This window comes from Lithobates pipiens, unplaced genomic scaffold (genome assembly GCF_037356315.1).
Source record: "Lithobates pipiens isolate NorthernLeopardFrog02 unplaced genomic scaffold, aLitPip1_a1.2 Scaffold_10, whole genome shotgun sequence".
NCBI lineage: Eukaryota > Metazoa > Chordata > Amphibia > Anura > Ranidae > Lithobates > Lithobates pipiens.
The window spans coordinates 112,232,531-112,257,761 of record NW_027507686.1 but is presented as its reverse complement, the minus strand read 5'-3'; the positions used below and the strand labels follow the sequence as shown (position 1 = coordinate 112,257,761).

The 25,231-nt window shown below is 42.0% G+C and overlaps 2 protein-coding genes across 32 annotated transcripts in view; both read left to right on the top strand.

Moving 5' to 3' along the window:
• LOC143934091 (neurexin-2-like) overlaps window positions 1-25,231 on the top strand; it is a 3,463,823-nt gene that overhangs the window by 2,755,416 nt on the left and 683,176 nt on the right. For all 31 annotated transcript variants that reach the window (XM_077457482.1, XM_077457436.1, XM_077457661.1 and 28 more), the window contains one exon: window positions 23,178-23,359. In XM_077457482.1, the coding sequence (XP_077313608.1) occupies window positions 23,178-23,359 (182 nt within the window). The remainder of the gene's footprint in view (window positions 1-23,177; window positions 23,360-25,231) is intronic.
• On the top strand, window positions 13,121-14,238 carry LOC143941250 (uncharacterized). The gene is made up of 3 exons (XM_077463292.1): window positions 13,121-13,674; window positions 13,782-13,944; window positions 14,043-14,238. The coding sequence occupies exons 1-3, from the start codon at window positions 13,449-13,451 to the stop codon at window positions 14,236-14,238; spliced, it is 585 nt and encodes a 194-aa protein (XP_077319418.1). The 5' UTR covers window positions 13,121-13,448.

The window sequence follows — 25,231 nt, the reverse complement described above, 5'->3', positions numbered from 1 at the left end:
AACCCCTTGATACACCCCTGGTAATTGGGTGTTGGGTGTATGGTATCTTGGTTTTGTACCTGCAGCCCTGTAAGCATTGTGCTAGGATTTTCCCTGCCCTGTTACCATTTACATAATAGTTCATATTTAGACATCTAGTAGACTTTCCAAAATTTCCCAATAGCAGCAATCGAAGATCATAACGGTTTTGGGATAATTGTTTAGAAATTGAGAGTGTGGGTTTTTTGTTGATTACTGATTTTTAAGTTGTGAATTGTGTTTGTGAGATCCTGTATTTGCTGTTGGTGCTGCCTCTTCCTCCTTGCCCCCAGTTTAATAAAGATACCCCTCATGAATGCCTTATGGGCATTCCACAATGTAAACTTATCATCCACAGAATTCACATTATCACTAAAATATTGCATTAAATGTTGTTCCAATATAGTTTTAGTAGGTTTTTCCTGTAAAACTCTCCAGATGTTCGAGGAATAGGGTTCGAGGAAAACGAGTCACTGATTGTCAGCACTACATCTGACCATGTAATATCATTTATGGATACTGCTACAGTTCTGGACAAGGTTCATTGAACTACTAGGAATAGATCAATTCGTGAGTATGACCTGTGTGGTGAAGAAAAAAAAGTGAAGTATTGTTCCCCTGCTTGAAGGCATCAAATATGTTTTGCTGATGTATAATGTTTTGAAGTGTTTGGGTTTTTCTGATGGGGATAGAAGTGGAATCAAGGTGTGAGTCTGGGATAAGGTTGAAGTCCCCACATATCACCAGGGCTCCTTTTTGACAGGCCCGTATCTTCTGAAAAGTTTTGTTAATAAAGCATATTTGGTTGGAATTCGGGGCGTAAAGGTTCACAATAGTGTACGTGGAGGAGTTGATATCACAAATTAATAGTATGAACCATCCTTGTAGGGCTGCAGTCCCTTCATGGAGTTGAAATGAGACAGTTTACCTTATTGCAATAAGAACTCCTCTTTTTTTGAATCTGTGTTTGCAGTAAAGATATGTGGGAACTGTTTATTTGTGCATTTTTGGGGGGGTGAACTATTAAAATGCATTTCCTGAGCACATCGCTTTTAAATTGTTGAGCTTCCTTCCATAATGACTTACGCTTGACTTGACGTGATTATTAAGTCCTTTGGTATTTATAGAAAGAAATGTCACCCCCATGTGGACAAAGTAGGTTTAGATGTTTGACATTGTGTTCATGTAAGTTCTTGTGTGTGGAGAGTTCCCTCAAGTGGTCAGAGCTGGCATAGATTGTATTTTTAAGCGCTAGAGCAGGCCAGAGGTTTGTTGTACTCACATTTGGAAGTGCAGGCATCTTTACAGTCTGGCTGTGCTGGTGAAATATAACAAGAAGAAAAATAAAACTGACTATGAACATAAAAATTTGAACTTTGAATAACATGTTTAAACTTGTCAAGTGAATATTGTGATCCAAGTATGGGTATTGCATACCCATATGCAACATTTTGCTGCTCAAGTAGTATCGGGGGGTGCATTTGTGAACCTAGAGAGGCTACTCTCCCCATAGAACAGAAGATAAAACTTATTAGCTTTCCAGGTATTCTATGCCTTTTAACATTTTAGCTGTTACCTTTTGCCATCCAGTATCTGCATGGGGAATGCTCCTAGGGGATTTCATGCCTGCTGACAGGCTCTGGAAGTATCTGCCATTCTTTGAGCAGGGACAGACCCTTTTCCAGGGAGTCTATGGTGAAGTTATGACCCTCTTTGGTAACCATGATTTTTGTGGGGAAGCTCCATCTGTAGTTGATACTAGGATTCCTGAGGGCTTTGGCAATTGTAGTGAGGCTTCTTCTTTTTTGGAGAGTGTATTGCGATAGATCTGCACATTGCAGACATTAATTTTTCTTTTGCATGGTCAAAATGTAACCATAGTATTACATCCCTAGGGATCTGAACGGGGAGGTTTGAAGGTTTAGGCAGGTGATGGATCCTGTCTATGATCACATCTAGATTCGTCAGGTCAGGAAAGATTTCTTTAAACAGACTGGTGGAGTACTCACGCAGGTCTCCTTGCTGTACAGACTCAGATTCTGGGATCCCTCTGATTTTTAGATTGTTCCTTCTACTTCTGTCCTCCATGTAAACCATTTTAGATTTGAGGCCTTCTATTACCTTTACCTTACTCTTTTTTATCATGGGTATCTACCAAATCGTTCACAGTATCTTCAAACTCACCCATCTTGTTTTCAATGTGCCCCACTCTGGATTATACAGCCTGTATCTCCTTATTGAACTTTTGCATGCAAGACATCATGTCAGTAGACATTTGCGATTAGTTTTGTACAAATCCAAAATACAAATTTTTATGCATATGAATTCCGTACGAAATATAAAATTTTGTTTACGAATTTCGGATCCAAATTCATAACGAAAATTCGTAATTGTTATGAAAAGTTAACAAACCTAAAAGTTAAAAACCCAGGAAGTCAGCACAGCACAGGGATGGTGGGAACCCCTCAATGATAAATTCATCATAACGAAAATTCGTAATTGTTATGAAAAGTTAATGAAACCAAAAAGGTAAAACCCCAGGAAGCCAGCACAGGGATGGTGGGAACCCTATGGGAATTTCTATGCTTACGAATTTCATATGAAATACAAAATTTTGTTAACGAATTTCGGAATTTCAGATCCAAATTAACAGAATTGTGACTGGTGTTTTGTTCACCAATCAGAGGAAGTCAGCACAGCACAGGGATGGTGGGAACCCCTCATAATGGGCACAGCGAGTGTATACTCAGACCCGGGAACTCAGCACAGGGATGGTGGGAACACCTCATAATGGGCACAACAGGTGTACAGGCCCATGAGCTCAGCACAGGGATGGTGGGAACCCCTCATAATGGGCACAGCGGGTGTACAGACCTGGGTACTCAGCACAGGGATGCTGGGGACTCCTCATAATGATAAATTCCTAATAACGAACATTTGTTATTTTTACGAAAAGTTCATGAAACTAAAAGGTTAAAAACCCAGGAAGTCAGCACAGCACTGGGATGGTGGGAGCCCCTCATAATGAAGAATTCATCATAACAAACTTTTGTTATTTTAATGAAAAGTTTACAAACCTAACAAAAATTTGTATTTCGTACGAATCCAAATGTAAATTCGTACACGAATTACAAAATACAATTTTTTTTTCGTACAGAACAAAACCAATTTTTTGATGGTATAGATTGAGCTCCTTAGGGACAGTAACATGGCTTTAAGCACTGTGCCCATAACTGGCTGATTATTCATTAGGAGCACCTCTATGCTGTTAGGCAGCACTCTAGTGGGGCTGCATCCAGAGCCATCCATCTGGAATTTGGCTTTAGCTGGGCTTGCAGACTGAGGGGTATTAGGGTAGAATTGCTGGCTGTCTGGGGACCCACTATTTTTGCTGACAGATGCAGAGTTAGCAGGGGTGGAGTGTGTGTTGTGGGCCGGGGTGGATGAATGGCCGGTGCCATCTTGCCTACCTCCGTGTGTCTGTCATGAAACAAAATCTGTCAGTTTCTGGGGCTTCCTGAGGTCTTTTCTTTTCCTGGCCATATTCATCAATGCTGTGGTGTGCAGATCACTCGGTTTTGGGGTGAAAACCCCCTCTGGAAAGTCGCTATTAGCCACTGTTTGTCTGTGAGGAGAGGAGCTCAGCTCTCACACATCCATCTAGCTCTGCAGCCGGCCACCGTATAGGTGAAATTTTATCCCATGACCTGACTGTTGCTAGATCAGAGCACTAACCTCTAAGCCACTGTGTTGATCAGATTTCTACCTAGAATTATCTAGGGTCACCACTGATGAAGTCCACACCCAGGATGACCCGCATCTGGGATTAAGAGCCAAACCCTCAGTCACCATCTTGTAGTCATCGCTATTCCTGCTGAAGCATATTGGGAATATGCCATCTGTCTAACACACCAGCACGGTTCAGTGCCTTTTTTGTGAGTGTGCTACCTCTTTTTATTTGATATTAAAGTGATTGTAAAGCTTTGTTTTTTTTAAATAACAAACCTGTTATACTTACCTCCTGGCCCAGATCCTCCTCTTCTGGGCTCCCCCGCTGCACATCTGGCTCCTCCCTGCATCAAGTGCCCCCACGGGGAAGCGCTTCCATGGGGACACTCCTGCAGGCATGCTCCCAAGTCCTGCTGATGCATCCATTGACACAGACAGCAGGACTCGCCCCCACCTCCTTGGCTCCTGCATCACTGAATTTGACCTGAGACACCAGCTGGAGTGGGTGTGCTCGTCCCCAATGCTGGAAAGAACAGGGGTTATTGGGGGCTGCTACCCTAAAGGAGGTTTTTCACCTTAATGCATAGAATGCATTAAAAGAGAAGTATGTTTTTTTTGTTCTGTTTTTATATACTTACCTAGGTGGATGCAGCATCAGACTGATGCTTCAGCTGTTCCCGGCACTGAGAACCGAGTCACCGAACACTGCTGATGGCTCGGTTCTCACTCCTTCCTGAGCGGAGAGATGCTGCCTGTCAGTCAGCATCTCTCCTCTCTGCTCCTCCACGCACATTGGAGCGGTGAGCTGTGGAGTGGCGGGAAACGGCTGTCTCAGTGGCTCGCTGAGATGGTGAAACTGCCATCAGTCCAGGCAGCTGACAGATCCAGACTTCAGAAGTCGGGATGATGCGCTGCCTCAAAAAAGGGTCACAGGAGTGCAAAACAAATTGCACTCCTGTGACCCAGAGGGTTTGCAACCCCTTTAAAATGCATACAGAGAGCATTAGATCTCCTTTGATTATTTACATATACTCCTGTATGAGACTATGCCGCACCGAAAGGAGGTGTAGGAGCGAAGCGAAAGCATTTACCTGAATTCATTGCCACTTGGGAACTGCTTACTTAGACCCACTGGTAAAACAGGGGTCTAAGTATGAGGTGAGTGGCCATTCATTTGTTGGAGGGTATTTATGAATACTGCTATATTATTAATCACGGAGGTGGAGGATCACAGCATTCTTTGATTATTAACCCATGAACTACTGATCTATCACTTGTTTGCAATACGAAATATTGTTTTTCCATTTTTTCCTTCTTTGGTTTACTTGATTTTTTTTGTTTACAAAAGTTTTTTTTTTTTATGGGTAAGGTCATAGTACAAGATTTTGACAGTATACAAGTGAGAGATTCAATTAGGAGATGCATTGTAACTGAATAAGGGCATATCATATGACAATATATATACATTTCGTTATAAATCTATATAACATTTACAGGGAAGGATCTGTAGATGTGCTTAAGTAAAATAACAGTAGTGAACATTACACCAGTAGTGAGGTCTCCCATAGAGACCATTTTTTTGGTATATATGCATGGTGTCATATAACGTGTGGTGTATTCTTTCTGATAATTTGAGGTTTGCCATGCGGTTGAGAACCTGAGGCCATGGTATGTTGGATGAACGCCAGTTGAAAGCAATGTACCAGTGGATAGAGATAAATAGATTATGGATTAGTCTAGAACTTGCTATTGGTATATCTTGTATGGGGGAGAATAAAAGGCACATTTGGGGAGTTAGTGGGATCTTTCTGCCTGAGATTCGATCAATCATGAGATTAGCATTGTGCCAAATGTTTTTTAGAAGGGGGCAATCCCAAAATATATGTAGTAGTGTTCCGTGTGTGGGACAGCCTCTGAAACAGAGGAGATGTTCATGGGTATAATGAGTTGAGTTTGGCAGGGGTAAGATACCACCTATAGAGCAGTTTGGTGGCAGATTCCCTGATGGTGGTAGTTTTGGTGCATTTGTGTAAGTTATCAAATATGGTGTCCCCTTGTTCGGGTGACAATGAAACGTTTAGGTCTGATTCCCATTGTAGCATGTGGTGTGATTTTTCAAGCATATTGAATTTGTTTAGATTTTTATACATTATGGAAATTAATCCTTTGTTTCGTGGAGGAAATAAAAAATCTGTTTGAATTGTGAGTGAGTAGTGTTTTTGGTAGAAGTGTTTTATTTTCATATCATTTTCATGTTCTGTAGGTGCAAGATCTTATTTTGTTTGTAGTTCAGTGAAAGAGTAAAATTAATTGTTATGGGCAAGTGCTTTTAAAATTTATTAGATTATGAAGTTTCCATATTGTTAATGAGTCTTGATTATTATCTAAGGAAATGAAGTGAGGGTCTCCTAGAAAGGATGCTAGGGGAGGGATGTTGAAGGACATGTTGAATTTGGTATTTTGTCTGTTCCACAGTTGTAGGGTATGTGTTACAATTATATTTAACGGTCTTATTTTCTGTGGTGAGATAGACTTGGACCAGAGTAGTCCTTGTAGGTGGTATGGGAGGACTGACTGTTCTTCGAACAGAAGCCAGGGGATTTGGGAGGCTGGGGCATACCATTGTGCTAGTTGGGTGAATCTGGCTGACAGATAATAAATCCATAAATTTGGAATGTTTAGACCTCCTTTTAGTTGAGGCCTAAACATTAAGGAGTAACTAAACCTTGGTTTTTTGTTTTGCCAAATAAATTTTTTGATTTCTCTTTTGAGAGAATCCAACGTGTTTTTGGGTAATGTAAGAGGAAGGGCCCTGAAGAGGAATAAAATTTTGGGTAGTATAACCATTTTTGTTGCCACTATTCTTCCCGAGAATGATATTTGGTATGATGACCATATTTTCATTATATTTTTGATGTTGTTAAATGTTGGTGGGTAATTAGCGTGAAACATTGATTTGTAAGAGGGTGTTGTATGAATTCCTAGGTATCTAAATGAGTGCACCAATTGAATGGAAATTTGTCCTCGAGTGTCATTAAGGCTGGTGGGATATTAATAGGTAGGGCTGAGCATTTAGATAAATTTACACTTAAGCCAGTCAAGTCATAAAAAATGTCCAATATTTTGGTCAGATTTGGTAAGGAGATGAGGGGATCTGTTAAAAAGAGAAGGACGTCATCGGCATAGAGACTTTGTTTGAATTCCTTGGACCATTTAGTGTATCATTTAATATCTGTGTTGTTTCTAATCGCACAGGCGAGGGGCTCTATTGCCAGGGCAAAAAGAAGCGTGGAAAGTGGGCATCCTTGCCTGGTGCACTAGCCTAGAGGGAAAAGTCAGAATTGTTGCCAGGGAGCTTGATGCGTGTTTGTGGGTTATGGTAGAGGGCTTTGAAACCGTGTAAGAATGCTCTGTTTATGCCGTATCTAGGGAGTAGTGTGTCTAAGTATGACCAGCTGACGCTGTCAAAGGCTTTGTGGATATCAAGACTGAGTAGGAGTGTAGATTTAGAGTGTTGGTTAGAGTCTTGAATGATGTTTGTAGTCAGTCTTATGTTATCCGTTATCTGTCTGTTCAGGAAGAATCCTGTTTTATTAGTGGGGAAATAACTGCAGCTAGTATTCGGCCAAATATTTTAACCACTTCAATACCGGGCACTTAAACATCTTCCTGCCCAGACCAATTTTGAGCTTTCAGCGCTGTCGCATTTTGAATGACAATTGCGCGGTCATGCTACACTGTACCCAAATGAAATTTTTATAATTTTTTTCCCACAAATAGAGCTTTCTTTTGGTGGTATTTGATCACCTCTACGGTTTTTATTTTTTGCTAAACAAATAAAAAAATACCGAAAATTTAGAAAAAAATATGTTTTTTTTTGTTTCAGTTTCAAAACTTTGCAAATAAGTAAGTTTTCTCCTTCACTGATGGGTACTGATGGGGTTACACTGATGGGCAATGATAAGGCGGCACTGATGGGCACCAATGAGGTGGCACCAATGAAGTGGCGCTGATGAGGTGGCATTGATGGACACTGATATGTGGCACTGATAGGCGGCACTGATGGGCACTGATAGGCGGCACTGATGGGTGGCACTGATGGGCGACACAGATGGGCACTGATAGGTGGCACAAATTGGCACTGATTGGCATGGATGGGCATGGATAGGCGGCACAGGTGGGCATGGGTTAGTCGGCACAGGTGGGCATGGGTAGGCGGCACAGGTGGGCATGGGTAGGCGGCACAGGTGGGCATGAGTAGGTGGCACAGGTGGGCATGGATGGGCACTGATAGGTGGCATGGATGGGCACTGATAGGCGGCACAGATGGGCACTGATAGGCGGCACAGATGGGCACTGATAGGCGGCATTGTATTATAATATACTGTACTAATGGATGCCAATCAGTGCCAAACAATAATGCATGCCAATCAGTGATGCCCATTGTGGGCACTGATTGGCATCCATTATGGGCACTGATTGGCATCCATTGTGGCACTGATTCCAGGTCCCTGTTGGTCTAGGGTGGCATACCTTGTCCTGGGCATCCCTGGTGGTCTGGTGGCGTCCCTGGTGGTCCAGTGTGGGCATCCTCGGGAGGGCTGTGCTGATAATCGATCAGCACAGACCCCCCCCTGTCAGAGGAGCAGCCGATCGGCTCTCCTCTACTTAAGTCTGACAGACGCAAGTGAGGAAAAGCCGATCACCGGCTTTTCCTATTTACACTGTGATCAGCCGTGATTGGACACGGCTGATCATGTGGTAAAGAGTCTCCGTCGGAGACTCTTTACCGAGATCGTAGTTGCAGGGTGTCAGACTGACACCCCGCAACAACGATCGCCGCGATGCGCGCCCCCAGGGGCGCGCAGCGGCTCATAATCCTGATCACGTCATATGACGTTCGATCAGGATTATGAAACCATTTTGCCCCCGTCAATTTGTTATAGGGCGGGCGGCAAGTGGTTAAGATCATTATCAATGACTGAAATTGGGCGATAGTTTTGTGGGATGGAATGATCTTTATTTGGTTTGGGAAGAAGGAACATGTTTGCTAGGAGTATTTCTGATTGGAATTGGTTTAGTTGTAGGATATGATTGTATAATTTTGTAAGGTGTGGGGTTAATGTGGAGGCATATTTTTTTATAATAAGATGAGGAGTATCCTTCAGGGCCTGGAGCTGTAGAGGTTTTTAACAAGCTTATAATTCTATTAATTCCTATGTCTGTGCAGGGAGCGTTGAGCATTTCTATTTGTTGGTTAGATAGAATGGGCAGGGTAATATCATTAAGCCAATTCAGGGTAGATTGTTTAGGTGGGGATTGGGGGGGGGGGGGGGGGGGGAGTAGAGAGAAGCTTTTTGTAGAAGTCTAAAAATATGTTCATAACTTCTTTGGGAAGGGATACTAAGTTGCCTGATGAGTTCTTAATTTATAGGTGTGAGGAGGTTTTGTTGTTTGATTTAGTTTTCTGGAAAACATGGTTGAGTATGAATTGCTATTAAGCAAGAATCTGGCTTTAGACCATCTTAGCTCCTGTACACACGGTCGGAGATTTCGACAACCAAATCCGTCGGATTTTGCCCGTCAGATCTTGTCCGAAACTGTTGCATACACACGGTCGGACTAAGTTGTCGAAAAATCCGATCTTTCAGAACGTGATGACGTAATTTCGTTGCGATGGGACTACATTCAGGCTAGTAGCCAATAGCTTTGATGTAGGAATTTGATCTGAGCATGCGTGGCACTTGGTCCGATCAAAATTCTCTACACATGATCGGAGTATGTCCGATCGAACCAGTTGGTCGGGAAATATTTCCAACAAGTTGGAAATTTGGGTCTGACGGAAACATTCCGATGCATACCACACACAGTCGGATTATCCGACAACACGGTCCGATAGGACACATTCCGACAGATTCGCCGATCGTGTGTAAAAGGCTTAAAGGCTTTTTCTGTATCTGATGTAAGTAATGAGTCTAAGGCTGTGCGTTTTTCTTGAATTTGTTTAAAAAAATCACTAGAGGGGTTTTGGTTGTTCCTATGATACAAGAGATCTGGATATCAGAGAGTTTAGATTTGTTTTTGGTTGAGGCAATATTTATCAAGTGGCCTCTCATGACCGCCTTATGTGCCATCTATAATGTTGTGGGTGGCATGTCTGGTGCTATGTTAACTTCAAAGTATTGTTCAAGGTGAGATAAGATTTCTTGAGAGATTGTTGGGTCAGTGAGCAGGGAATCATTTATTCGCCAATTATGTGTTGTTGTTGCTAGGCCTATATGTGAGGTGTTGAAGGAAATTATATGATGGTCTGACCAGGGACATGGGTGCATCTCTGCTTTTGAATAATTGGCTAATAAGATTGGGATATAAAAAATATAATCAATCCGTGCATAGCTATCATGTGGGTAGAATGTGTAGGCTTTTATACCTACATTATGAGCTCTCCATGCATCTACTAGTTGGTGGTTGTGTAATGATCGATTTAGTGATTTAGGGAATGCTTTGGAGGATGTAACTACTCTACTTATGTCCAGTGCTGAATGTGCAGCTAGGTTAAAATCGCCCCTACTATTAAGTGTGTGGAATGAAATCTAAGGTTTCAAAGAATTTTGAAAAAAAAGCTTGTTTGTGCATCATTAGGAGCATATATTGAGGCAATGGTGACCAATCGTCCTTTTATTGAGCCTTTTAAAATCAAATATCGACTGTCTGGGTCTTTGAAAACACTTTGGGTCTCAAATACCACTGTTCCTTATAAAGATTGCTGCGCCTCTAGATTTAGTGTTATATGTTGTGCAATAGATTTGACTGTAACCGTTGTCAAAAACGTAGGATGTTCATCTGTTGCAAAATGAGTTTCCTGCAACAGAATCATGTCAGCCCCTAATCTCTTGTAGTGATGGAAAGCCTTTTTCCTCTTTTGAGAAGAGTTAATGCTCTGGGCATTGTGAGAAATCACCCTAAGCCCCATTGAACAGGTGGTGGGAAACTGTAGTAGTTATAGGGTGATAGAAAAAATTCACGAGGCCCAGGGCACAGCACACATGCATAAAGATACAGAATTACAATTGTCATCATTCCTAACAACCTTAGGATTATTGTAGGACCTGTGAAAGAGATAAAACGATTTGTTTCTATGGTATAGTGCAATTTGTACCTTGTGTACAACATAAACAAACATAACGACCTTAAATGTAGATTTACTGTGGATGACCTTCTAATATAATATAACTTGTAAAAACATTTTCTATAAGGTAAAGAGTCAGGGTGTGGGACACCACCTGACCAAAAAACATTTTGGTGTGGACAAAATTGTCCAAAACTCACAAAGGGAGCCCTATCTATAAAAATAACAGATAACATGATCAGTTGTGTAAGAAACGCTGCAGACTGAACCATATTTTGGGAACCCATTGCAAGTAGGGGGGCAAACTAACTGAGATGGAGCAGATGTACCTCAGCAAAGATTCTGTAAAACAGAAAAAGTATGTGCATGCAGGGTGTCATGTATTGAAAAAATGAAAAACAAAAGAAAATATAACTTCATATGAGAGGTAATATAAAATACCAACAAGTGTCCCTCCGCAGGGGTATATCAACTATTTATTTTGAGCTGCCAAATTAACTTGCAACCTTCCAAAATTTGAATAACCTTGCGTTTAACTTGATAAAGTAAGTAGAAATCCCTGAACTTTATCTCGTTTCAGTTCCTGTCTTTTCTTTGATGTTGTATTTTAAAAGACAGGAAAACAAGTTACATATATAAATTAGTGCAGCGCTTAAAGGCACCTATCTCAATAGGTGAAAAAATGTGTATATCTGACAAACAAACGAGTAAATGAAAGAGTCTACAAAATATTTGAGAGCAGTCCCAAAATTAATCACTCTGGTGCATCTAGAGCTTTGTTAAAGTCCTCCGATGGCATTCAAGGCTGAGTATCTTGTCACGTTCTCAGACTTCAAAGCCTCTTGCAAATAGATTATAGGCAAGTAGAGAAGGTAGATACTCTTACCAGATAAGTTGGACACATCCACCATATAGTAGTGTGTCTTACGAGCTTATGGTGGGGCTCCAGCCACTCACCCCAGTACACCGGCCAGGTGATATTTTCCTCTTGGGATTCCTTACGGTATCCAGGTGGGGCAGATGAATAGAGTTTCTGTACCATAATTGCTGTAGAACTTGGTGCCAGAAGTCTCGTGAGGGTTCACCATAAAAGGGACAAAAAACATAAAAAACGCCTCGGATGGTGAAATACAACCAATGATGGTTTATTGAAAAAATTCTGATAGACAGAACTTAAAAAAATATATAAAATCACGCGATACATAAAAACAAAAGTAATTGCATTGTAGGGAGCAAAAAACTGCCCCCCCCAGGAAAACAAGTTAACCAAGGGAATGAGACAGCTTCTTCAGGCATCCATATTTCTGAAGGATTGTCGCTAATCTTCTTTGATCTCGATGTGTTGCAGGGGTAGCCCAGTTAGGTGAAACATGGGGAGTAGTAGGTCTTGCCTCTGCGACCACATCCAAAAGTCCCAACTTCACCAGGAGGTCTTTACCTTCCGAGACATTAAAGATGGTGTAGTTAGTGCCATTGGATGGCTCAGTACAGTTAGGCAGTATCTGGCAGCACACACCATTATAACAGGGCCTTAGATGGGCGATTAAGCAAAGATCCACGCCTCCGAAGGTGGGCCAGATGGGCTGTGAAGCACTCCCGTGGGGTGGCGGTCTCAGGGGAACACTGGGGATTCTCAGACCTCGCTAGGCCGCACCAGGCCAGGCCTCCGCGGATGTCCTGGAGATTCGGCACAGCCTCTGGGATGTCCCAGATAAGTAGGTGGGGATGGGTGGAGGTCCCTTACCTCTCAAAGCTGCTACAATGAAGGTTCTGCGGGAGGCCTGGAGATGGCAAGATGGCGGCGGCTGCGAGTGTCCAGAGGCAGCGAATTTCGAGTGTTCTCGGACAGCTATTCTTAAAAAAAAAAACGCCTAGGACACTGCAGAAGGTTAAGCTGATAAGGCTGGTAGTGCTTTTGTGTCCGGTGTTGGTGTTTAAGAGAGCGGATAGCAACGGATTGCTCAGCGGGTATCTGGAGCTCTCAGTAAAGACGTCCACCGCCGTTCATGTCAGGACACGCCCCCTGGTTTACCTCATTTTTAGCACATGAATTGCTGAGCTATCACTTGTTTATTTTGCTTAGACTGAATTTCACTGTTATTTAATCTTGTATGTAGCTATTTTTAGTTTTTGAGGATTTAATGATACATTGTTTTATATTTATACACATTCACTTTAGTATTTGTGAGTTTGTCGCCAGTTGCACTGCACTATAAACTAGTTTCTATTTAAAATGAAGCGAGTGCAAATATTTTTGCGTTTAAGGCCCCTTTCACACGGGCGGATAGAATGGTGCTTTTAGCTGCGGATTTTCTTCATTTCTACCGCAGCTAAAAGCACACAATGCTTTCCTATGGCCCCATTCACACACAGCGTTTAGCGGCGATTTCGTTACATGCGGTTCGGTGCGAATAGAAAAAATAGAATTGTATGCGTCCAGGTGCGATGTAGCGCAGCTATAAGCACATAACCGCAGGTAATCGCAGTCTTTTGTGTCAATTGCGGCCAGCAGCGTGAAAGAAGAAAAAAAAAAACCCGGAAGCACATCCTATACAGCAGGTGTACCTGGGAAATGACACAGGAAGTTGAGAGGGATGAAAGGGGAGAAGACAGCATGGCGGCAAGAGACATCTCACACGAGGCCATCATCGCACTGGTGCAAGCCCGACCAGAGTTATGGGACTCAGATAGCCCAGGATATGCAGACCGAGTGCTGAAGAGAGCAAAGTGGGAAGAAGTCTACAAATATGTCACACCGAACTGGGACGAGATGTCTGCAACTGAACAGGATAACCGAGGTGAGTGCAAGGTTTGTTGTGTCTATGCAGCAGGGTACACATGCATCCTAGTAAAGATTTTACCCCCTAATGACCAGGCCATTGTATGTTTTTTTTATATATTGCAGGAAAGGAGGTTTATACACGTTGGAGGTCCCTGCGCGACCGTTACAAAAAAGAAGTCAACGAAGAGAAGGCTGCAGAGAGAAGCGGAGCACCCTCAACTCGTCGCAGGCCTAACCCCCATGCAGAGGCTTTGTCTTTTTTGAGGCGCACCACTGAGATGCGCACGTAAGTATATCCATTTATTTTACTTAGCGATTTGTGACCATTAAAGGCATATTCATGTTCACTTTTTTTTTAAACGTGTAATCTTTATTGTTACCTAGAACTGTGTCAAGTGTCCCTGTGAGAGCAAGCGCAAGGCGCGAAAGTTCGTCGCCATCACCATCAGGAGACGCTGACACCAGTCAAGAAACCACAGAAACAGTGTCATCCCAAGAATATCATCCATCCACTCAAGAACCTGCGATATGTATTTTAAAAATGTCACAATTTCTGTCCACAAAAGACGTTACATTTTGAAAAGGCAGCTGGTGTTGGCACAAATGTTGTAGAAACAACAACGACTTGTTTTTTGGGCAAGGTGTGACTTGTTCTTCTGGCTTTGGAGGTCTTCAGTGAGATCAGGTTTTTGCAACAAAACAAGTACCTGTGTGTGATCTATTCTAAACAGGTGCTGCAATATTTGTGCAAGCCATCATATGCTGTTCAGTGTGACCTCAGTATCAGATGCATAATCTATATATTATAATATTGCAGGCAAATCCAGATAGGAGAGTCCGGTCTACTACTACCACCCGTCGAACACGTACTCAACAAGAGACACCTTTTGAGGAATATTTACATAGTTACATAGTTACATAGTTAGCCAGGTTGAAAAAAGACACAAGTCCATCCAGTTCAACCGTATCATTGAAGAAATGAGAAACCAATCACAAAACCAGGCAAAAGATGATGAATTCCTCAACATCTCAGACCCCGATGTTATGTTTTTAAGAATGTTGCTTTGTGTAATCAGGGAGATTCCTGCAGATAAGCGCACTGAGGTCAGGGGTGATATACATGCCTATTTAACGTATATTGTGTCCGCTTGCAAAGAGCAACGCCCATATCCTAAATTTCAGCCATGGGCTATGGGTTTTAATTCACCTAGTGGGTCTTTCAGTAGACCAATGCCCAGTCAGCAGTGTCATGACACAACATCTGCCATTAACCCTTATGTAGGACCCCCACCACTGTATACATCTTACCCGTCTAATCCTGGTTACCAAAGGATGCATGTGCAGCCACACCCAGTGTCTTCACCCTCATCTTCCCATTCAGGATCACCCATAGATGTTGGCAGTGAACCAAGCCATTCTTCCCTGCGTAACCCTAATTATTCAATATATGAAAACGTATAGTATTCCTATGGCAGTGATATGACGGTTGTATTTTTCTTGTTGTGTAATGTTACTTAATGTTTTACCTACACTACTTAATGTTTTACCTACACGAACTAATGTTTACAACAAACCCCAGATTCCTCCATGTACACTGAACTGTACGCACAGAAGAATCTCCCACTGTCCCAAGCTTATACATGTTGCTACTTGGCCCCACTTGCTCTCACAATACCTGAACTTTCTGATTGGGTGCTAGCATTGTTTAGGTTGAGAGACTTGGCCCAGTGGGAGATTACCCCATCTACACAGTGGAGTGTACATGGCGACATCTTTTGCACTTTCTCCATCTAGCCAAATATTTCAGAACTGTTTACCGCACTCAGTGCCCATCTTTGGCCCCTTTCACACGGGGCGGATCAGTAATGATCTGCCCCGTGATGATCCGCTCGCTCAGCGGGATTGCTCCGTTGTCCCCGCTGAGCCGGCTGCGGACAGGGCGGTCTCCGCACACTGTGCAGGGACCGCCCTGTCAGCTCTCCACTCTCCTCTATGGTGATCGGACGAGCACGGACTGTCTGTCTGTGTCCATCCGATCGGCTCTGCAGACGGATAGAATAGGTTTTTACTCCGTCTGCAGAATCGGACTGTTGCGGAGGCGGACGATATCGGGTGCCACCGCAATTGTCCGATTCTGTAGACGGAGGGAAATCCAATTTTTCTAGCCATCTGCAGAGCGGATTGGATGAACACGGACAGATGGTACGTGCTCTTCCGATCCCCATAGAAGAGAACAGAGAGCTCACAGGGCACAGTGTGCCGGGACAGCCCTGTCTGCCACCGGCTCAGTGGGGACAATGGAACAATCCCTGCCGACCAAGCGGATCTTCACGGGACGGATCATTACTGATCTGCCCTGTGTGAAAGGGGCCTGACAGCACTTCAGGAATACTGTAACCTTTTTTTTTTTTACGGGGGGTAGTGGGGGATATTTTGTGGACTCGTTATCTGTTGCACTTGAAATTCAATACTTGAAACTAAAAGGAGATTTTATATATATATATTCCAAAGGAATTAAAAAACATTTTTCTATACTTGCAAGCATTCAATGTTTTTGTAATGTTTTTCAATTTTTTAAATACACCCTGTGCATTGCAAACGATAGAAATAAAAACAATTTAAATTGTTGAAAATTGTCGACTACTTTATTTAAGGCAAACGTGAAAACTGACACAAAAACCTGAAATATGTGATGAAAAAAACATGCAACAATGGTTAAAAATTTATACATAGGCCATGGCAGCTGTCCATCTTCACTCAAAAAATAATCAGTGAAATGTTCACGGACTTGTAGGGCCTGATTACTTGGACGAGTGCCAGTAACAGGACCTATGGGTTCCTCATAAACAGGGGTTTCGGTGGCCACGATCTCCTTACCCCTCAAAAAATTGTGGAGAACACAACTCGCTAGAACCACATTGACGGCATGCTCAACTTCCAGATGCATGGCTGTCATCAAAACACGCCATTTGGCAGCGCAAATGCCAAATGCGCACTCCACCATTCTTCGAGCTCTGCTGAGTCTATAGTTAAAAATTTGCCTCCTGGCAGTGAGACCATGCCTGGTATAGGGCCTTAGCAGGTGCGTGGATAAGGCAAATGCCTCATCTCCCAGCACTACAAGTGGAAGATCTGGTCCAGTAGTACCAGGGAGAGGCCTTGACTGTGGCACCTGAAATTCGCCATGTTGAAAACGCCGCCCCATTACGGAATTTCTGAAAATTCTCGAATCTCCAGAACTCCCATACGCTCCAACATCCACAGCGATGAACTTCATATTTGCATCGCTGAGTCCCAGAAGCACAATAGAAAAGTATTTCTTATAATTGAAAAAGCGGGAACCGGATTTTGGAGGCTTGATGAGCCGGATGTGTTTCCCATCTAATGCCCCAATGCAGTTTGGGAAGTTGGTCTTCTCCCAAAATTCCTCCGCTATTTCCTCCCACAGACTGGATGTTGGCTCCGGCATGACTGATGTTCTCAGTTCTTCCCAGATGACGTAACAGGTATCATGCACAATGGTGGATACGGTGGAAATTCCCATCAGAAATTGATGATGGAGGGAGGTGAAACTGGCACCAGTGGCAAGGTATCTGCAATACAAAATTGATAACAATTCAGAAAATATAAAATATAGTAAAATAAATAAAATTTAAAAAAAAATCAATATACATATGGAGTTCTACATGGTAACAAACATCAGCATCTAGATAAGCTGATGACTTTTAACACATTGCAGCCCAAAGATAAATCCCTCGGCTCTGGTAGTAGGTGCTGGCATCCAAACAGGAAGCCTGGTGGTGGGTTGGTCTAGTACAAAATATTATTTGGTGGTACCTTGCTTGTTAATGCAAAACTCTGCCTTTGTGTTCAGAGCTCACCTACATAATGAGAAACTACTGAAATTTGATGACGTTTCCTATTTGCAAAAAATAAAACTGACTGTGCAAGGCACGATAGATAGTTTTCAAGGATAAAAAATAATGGTAATGGGAGTAATGTGCGAAAAATCGCTGTTGTGATATAGATTAGGTTATAGATTCATCTATATATATATATATATATATATATATATATATATATATATATATATATATATATATATATATATATATATATATATATATATACACACATATACATATACATATACATACATACATACACACACACTATTGCCAATATTGCCTAAGCCTGCATGTACATGAATTTAAGCATTTGTTCAACATATGGAAAACCTACCTTAACGTAAGTAACAGCCGTTCTTCTGGACTAATGCTTCTTCGCATATTGGTCGTGGTTCTGGTCAGGCGTCCTCTAACAAGTCCCAACAGCTCATCGAAGCATGCCACCGACATCCTGGTGTAATTGTGGAACTTGTCCCCATGAGTCCTCAGCTCACCGAACATGAGGGCAAAGTAGCCGATCGATAGGCGCTGAGACGTTAGGGGATGGACCCAGTAACGACGAGGACGTCGCCTACTCTGGATCGCTCTTCTTCTCTTCATCCTCATCATCAGCAAAATGAGCATTGCAAGCAAACTACCCATATTTGCATTCATTTTTCAAAAAAACTGGCACAAAACTCAGCACTCCTCTCCACTCCTGCAAAACTCCAACACACACTCAGCCAGAGAACAAAGAAACAGGTTTAAATATAGAGGACTGCAATGCATCATGGGTACATTCCAGGGAACAAAAACATAAATAAATAAAAGGGTTGCTATGGGAATAAAAACTGCAGTTAAACGCAACCGCATAAAAACGCATGTAAACGCATGTAAACGCTGGTAAACGCACTGTGCAAACGCAGCTGATCGCTGTGCCTGGAGCCTTGAATTTTGTAGAAAAAAATAAACATGATTCCTGCGGCAGAACAGCTGCCCGTGTGAAAGGGGCCTTAAGCAGCAACAGAATTATATATTTGTATTTCACTTATATTTATATTATATTTATTATTTGTGGGATTTTTTTGTGCTGATTAAGTTTACGTTATATGTTCAATAGTTTACCTAGGCCATAGCAAAAATCATTGGAACCTGAAAATCAGCATTGGAGCTGTTAAAAGCTTGCTCTTAGTTTTTTTTTCTCTATTTAATGACTTGCATGAGTGCAGAATAAAATTATTTTGTAGCAAAGTAAATTTAATAGAGATTGGAAGGTGTTTTAACAATACATTCCACTTATAAAATATTTTTATTAATCCTCAACAAGGGAAAAAAAAAAAAAAAAAAAAAAAAGATTCTACATCTTATATCAATAGGAACACTATTTTGTATATTCATTTACTTTGCCCAAAATATTGACTGGCATTTAATGTTGCAACATTTTTTACAGCACTTTGCAATATGGTTAGAAGGGCCCTGCTCTAAACAGCTTACAATCTAAAAAGAAACATTTAAATTGGACACACCTTAAATTTCATAGTGTACAGCAGGGACAAAAATAAAGGTGAGCACTAACCATGTCAGACATTTTAGGGTACAACAACTTTCACCACCCCACCCCCATCAAAAGTTTAAGTGCAGGATTAAACAAACAAAATAGACAAGATATCAAATTTGACAAAATAAAAAAGGCAGCACAATAACTATACCCCTTCTAAATTCACACACACATTTCTGGTTATTCCGCGTACACTGGATCGGATTATCCGGCGGACTTGGTCCGGCAGACCAGAGTCCGCCGGACAATCTGCCCGTGTATGGGCTCCGGTGGACTTTTTCTTCCCAAAAGCCCGGCGGACTTAGAAAGAAGTCTTGATACAAAATTGTCCGCCGGACTCAGTAGTCCACACACAGAGAAAAGTCTGTTCATTTTGAACGTGGCTCCAGGTAGACAAGACTAGCGAAGGAAGTCAATGTCGCCGCCTCCATAGCAAACCCTTTTATCCGAGCACGCAGCCCGACCGGTCAGGAAAGGGGGTGGGGACGAGTGAGCACCCCCCAGCATGCCCTCAACATGGGGGGGTGCTTTAGGGAAGGGGGGCCGCAGGGCCCCAAAGCACCTTGTCCCCATGTTGATGAGGACAAGGGCCTCTTCCCAACAACCATGGCCGTTGGTTGTCGGGGTCTGCGGGCAGGGGGCTTATCAGAATCTGGAAGCCCCCTTTAATATGAGGGCTCCCAGATTCCAGCCCCCTACCCTATGTGAATAAGTATGGGGTACAAGGTACCCCTACCCATTCACCTGGGGAAAAAAAGTGTACATAAAAAAACACAACACAGGTTTTTAAAATACTTTTTTAGACAGCTCCAGGGATCTTCTTCTGTCTTCGGGGGTCTTCTCGCCGGACTCCTCCGCTTTCTTCTGCTCTTTTGCTAGCTGTTTTACTAGCGGAGGAGCCTGGCTTTCTCCTTCGTTGCCGCCCAGGGGTCTTTTTGCGACTTCGGGGGTCTTGTCCCGCTCTTCGGTTCTTCTTGCCGGGCCAGCGCTTTCTTCTTCCAGCTCTTTTACTAGAGTTGGCCCAGTCTTCTCGCTGTCGCCTTCTGCTTCTTCTTCCTTCTTCCGATGTTGACACAACGCTCTCTCTGGTCATAATGGCAGGGACGTGTTGTGCAGCGACCCTGCCATTAAGGCTGGAAAGAGCGTTGTGTCAACATTGGAAGGAAGAAGAGAAGTCCGGTCGTGTGTGGGCGTGTGTGTGCAGGTCCGCTCGTTCGGCGGACCTCCGCTGCAAAGTCCAGCGGGTTGTCAGCCGGACTAAGTCCGCTGGATAGTCTGATCATGTGTATGCGGCATTAGAGTTAGCAGGAAGCTTTGTTTTTTTTTTTTTTAAAACAATTTAGGAATCTAGATCAACATTAGGAGTTGTCTAACATGTGAAAATATGTAAGTAACAATCAAAAGAGAAGGGTTAGCTTATACTCACAAACGCATTGTCACACTGGACAAAGACACACAAAAATCCACTTTTGAGGGCCAAAATGCAAAACAATTACATCAAACCACAGGCGGTGTGGGTCATTATGCACACTATAGCACCCTGCCCGCAAATAGTCTGGCCTCTTTTCAGGCAAAGCAAACCGCATTAGTGCAGGCCTTTATATAAAACATAGGTTTTATTGTTAGCACACCTACATGCACCCAGTAAAGGACAGGCCCACTAATGTAATTAATTCTGTCTCTTAATGTATGCCTCAATTACTCACATTTGTTGATCAGGAACACACACTCTTGGCAAATGAAAGAATGCATCAACTGACCCTTCTCTTTTGATTGTGCATAATGACCCACAATGGCTGTGGTTTCATGAATGTTTTATCTGTTTTCTGTAACTGTTTTGAATTTTGGCACTACAAAAGTGGATTTTTGTGTATCTTTGTCCACTGTGACCATGCGTTTGTTTGTGAGCGTCAGCTGACCCTTCTCTTTTGATTGTCAACTTTGTGAGGGCTGCTTCATGCAAAAATCACATTCGTTATCAGCATCCAGTAATCCTTAGAAATCAAAAATACACAGCAGAGGAAAAGCTGCAAAGCGTGTAGCAAACTATACTGGGTATATTTATGCTCTTGTTGTTTCAAGATAAGGGCTATACTGTATAAATAACTACAGTGTGATTCATAAAAAAAAAATAGTTTAAATGCACTATAAAACAAGAACAATGTAAGATATGATGTTACCTGAAACAGAATTGTAAGGGAATGTTTCAAGTTTTTTTAGAGCATGTCACAGATGTTTTATGTGTGAACCCCTAGTCACACAAAACACATTGAGCCAGTAATCCTTTTCTGCCCAAATGCGAGTTAAGATATCTGAATCAAGTGCCGCGATACTGGCTGTGATAAGCAGTTTCAGCTCCACTAGATCAACAGGAAGGGGAGGGGTGAATACCTTGCCCTTTACGTATCCCCACAGGAAAAAAAAAAAATCACAAGGTGTTAAGTCAGGACTTTTGGATGGCCATTGGGTCAGTGGCATGTTGTAGTCTGTGGCCCATCCAATCCATCAGTGAGGAAGATGTTCATTGAGGTTCTCGCCACCACACTGGTCGCCTGACCAGTGTGGGGTTGCACACTGGTCAGGCTTAATTGGAGCATAATGCTTTCACGGTCATCCAGAAAAGAGCCTCCCGTGACCGTTTTCTTGTGAAAAAAGAAGTACACTTTCTTTTTGGACACAGCACAGAACACATCTATCTTAGGGGAATTTCGCACACGTTGCACTTTAAATCTGGGATTCTCCGTTCCCCAAAAGCAAACATTTTGCTCGTTTACCTTACCACTCACATGAAATATAGCTTCATCGGTGAAAGCAAAGTGATTCAAGCGCTTTGTTTTGTCTAGGTCAGTGAGATTTTGCAACATCTGTACTTTGTATGGAATCATTTTCAGCTTCTTTCTAAAAAATTCTCCAAACAGTGGGCTGTGAAATCTGCACTTCACAACTCACCCTCCTCGCTGCTTTTCCCAGGCTTCGTTGAATGGAGCTGAAAATGCTATTGATGGCTTCTTCGGATATACACTGCCATCCAGGACTTTTAAGTTTGCATAAACAGCCCATAGTTTCAAATTTTTGTACGCCAATCGTAGATAGATTTTCTGGTTTGAGGTTCTTTTTTCCCCGAATAGTGATGAATGGAAATGCCGTTGCACAACAGTTACAGATTCTGTTTTGCTCAATTCAAGTATACAAAATGCCTTCTCCACTGCAGATGCTGCCATTTTGACTGACTAGTCACATGACACAGGTGCCTACGCACTTCCCTCAGTAGCAGGACACAACCTTTATGAGTGCATCTACCTAACAGTTCACAGATGTGGTCTAGGTTTTCAACTGTTACTGTTTTATAGTATCTGGAGACTGTATACTGCTCATTAGAGCTTACAATCTAGGAGGAAGGGTCAAGTTATACAAAAGGGTAATAGCTGTGGGGTGTGAGCCAATGAAGAAAATAGTGCAGTTGTTAGATGGAGGCAGGATAGGCTTCTCCGAAGAGGAAAGTTTTCAGGGATCACCTAAAAGTGTATAAATTTGGAGACAGTCTGACAGATTGGGATAGCGAATTCCAGAGGATGGATGAGGCTCGTGAGAAGTCCTGGAGGCGGATATGGGAGGTGGTGATGAGGGAGCTAGAGAGCAGGAGGTCTTGGGAGGAATGAAGAGGGCATTTAGGTTGGTATTTTGAGTCTAAGCTAGTGATGTAGCTGGGGGCAGAGTTGTGGATGACTTTGTAACTTATTTTTAGTATTTTGAATTTAATTTGTTGGGCAAGTGGCAGCCAATGGAGGGATTGGCAGAGAGGGGTAGCAGACACTGTGCAGTTTGTAAAGTGGATGAGTCTGGCAGCAGTATTCATGATGGACTGAAGGGGGGGGGGTATATATACTTATGTGTTCAAGTCTATCTACACATATAGCTATTGTTGAACAATGTAATATTACTCTGTTGCTCTCCTGATTTTTCATTGCTGTTCTCTTAATTTCATGATAAAGGCCTGTAATTCCCTACCTTAGTTTGAAATATGAATGTATGTCCTGCTATGGACTTATAGTATCTCCCCTTCCTCTCTTCTAGCTGGTACTACATATATATTCGGAAAAGGAGGAGCTCTTATTACCTATACCTGGCCTCCTAACGACCGCCCCAGTACAAGAGCTGATCGACTTGCAGTTGGCTTTACTACACAACAAAAGGATGCAGTATTACTTCGAGTAGACAGTGCTTCTGGTCTGGGAGACTACTTGCAGCTTCACATAGTAAGGAAATAATCTTTTGATATTTAGTATTGTTTGTGTCCAATATTTCTACTAATTTTTTAAATGTCTTCTACACACGTGTTTTCATCATGTGCAACTGGAATCACACCCATCAGGTCTGCAAGTCTAGAAGCAGTATACAAGGGTCATTTTTTATACTGAAAGTGGGGTCAGTGGCGCTACCTTTTATATGGGCATATATACTACTATTGTACCCTGAGTATTTTCATTGAAGCTGCATAGAGCTAATATGCCTATTGCAGAGAGAATTAGGGGGTATTAAACAGTGCAGTGATACAAGAAAGAAACACACTATATATGCAAAGCGTGCGTGTGCCTTTTGCAGAAAATATTTTTTTTGGAGGGTATCAAACATGCTGTGGTATGAAGAAGAGAAAACACACTATATACACACACAAGTGCCGGTGAGGATTCGGTGAGTAGGGACCCTTGAGGGGGAGCAGTCAAGTCACTTGGAGATATCAGGAGCATGAAAGTCACTTTTATAAATCTCTTCTGGATTTTTGCACATTAATGACCAACTTTATGGACAAAAAAATATTTTTGCATATAGACTGTTTACAATTTTTTGCTTGTTCTGTTTTTTTTTTAGCACTATTTAGGTGCCATGGATAATATTTTTATTTTTATTATTCATAATTTTTTCATATAAAAACTTTGGATAATTCTTTATAAAAAGTTTTTAAGTGCATCTGCAGGTTAGTCACTATACTGTTTGGTTATACTGCATTGCATATTATTTACATGTTATGTATAGCATGTTTTGATTAGGGATTGAGAACTTTTTCATCTGATGACCATGATTATTTGATCCTAAATTGGTATTTATCACCACATAGTATTGGGGACATTTAGTCAGCATATGTATTAATACAAAAACCAACATATAGTACAGCACACGCACTTCTGTGTATATAATGTGTTTTCTCTTCTTCAGACCACAGCATGTTTGATACCCTCTAAAAAAATAAAATAAAATTCTGTAACAGGCACATGCACGCTTTGCTTATATAGCGTGTTTCTTTCTTATATCACTGCACGTTTAATACCCCCCAATTCTCTCTGCAATAGGCATATTAGCTCTATGCAGCTTAATTTAAAATACTCCGGGTACAATAGTAGTGTATATGTCCATATAAAAGGTAGCCTTTAGTGAGAAAAGTTTAGCACTTTTCTACAAGCCATTTTTTTCAGTCCAGGCCATGGAGTAATGTCGTCAGTAATAAAGGGCATTCATTCATCACATTGACCACAGCTTTATCAAAATAGATTTTGCGAAACAATCCAACTTGCACAGGTAAAAAGAAAACAGAGTATTCCTACTGATAACCATATTTGTTTTGATACAAGAATATCTCACCACTTATTGCAAGCTCATGTTATCTGGCAGACCACACTATATTATGCTCCACCCACTCTGTTTATGTCTGTTTATATTGGACTTCTGTTATGGTATGTAAACTCAAACTTATTTAACAAGGAAAAAAGAAAAAAAAAAAAACAGAAGTGGAGTGCAGGGAAGTGTCAGTGATAAAATAGCATTTTACTGAGGATAAACATAATATCCACTTACATCAAATTATGTAAACATCTGGATGACAGCATTAAGTCTATCTGTAGCATAGGTAATGATATGGAAACACAGCATCGAGTGAGCAGAAAGTAGCACATGTAGCACTGGCTCCTTGTCAGGTCACCTAAGACCAGGTGACAGATGCACTCCGTAGGAGTCGGAAGTGCACCGCTAGGTAGTGGACCTTAGGACTGACTGCTGCGGATTGTACCCAGGGAGATTCAGGACACAGTTCTACAGGATCACTAACACAGATCCCAATGGGAGCTGGAGCATAG

What these genes read in the sequence shown, in the direction of transcription:
- LOC143941250 (XM_077463292.1), top strand. Translation starts at nt 13,449, where the DNA reads ATGACACAGGAAGTTGAGAGGGATGAAAGGGGAGAAGACAGCATGGCG. An exon ending in AACTGAACAGGATAACCGAG is followed by an intron (nt 13,675 to 13,781) that starts GTGAGTGCAAGG and finishes TATATATTGCAG; the next exon opens with GAAAGGAGGTTTATACACGT. An exon ending in CGCACCACTGAGATGCGCAC is followed by an intron (nt 13,945 to 14,042) that starts GTAAGTATATCC and finishes ATTGTTACCTAG; the next exon opens with AACTGTGTCAAGTGTCCCTG.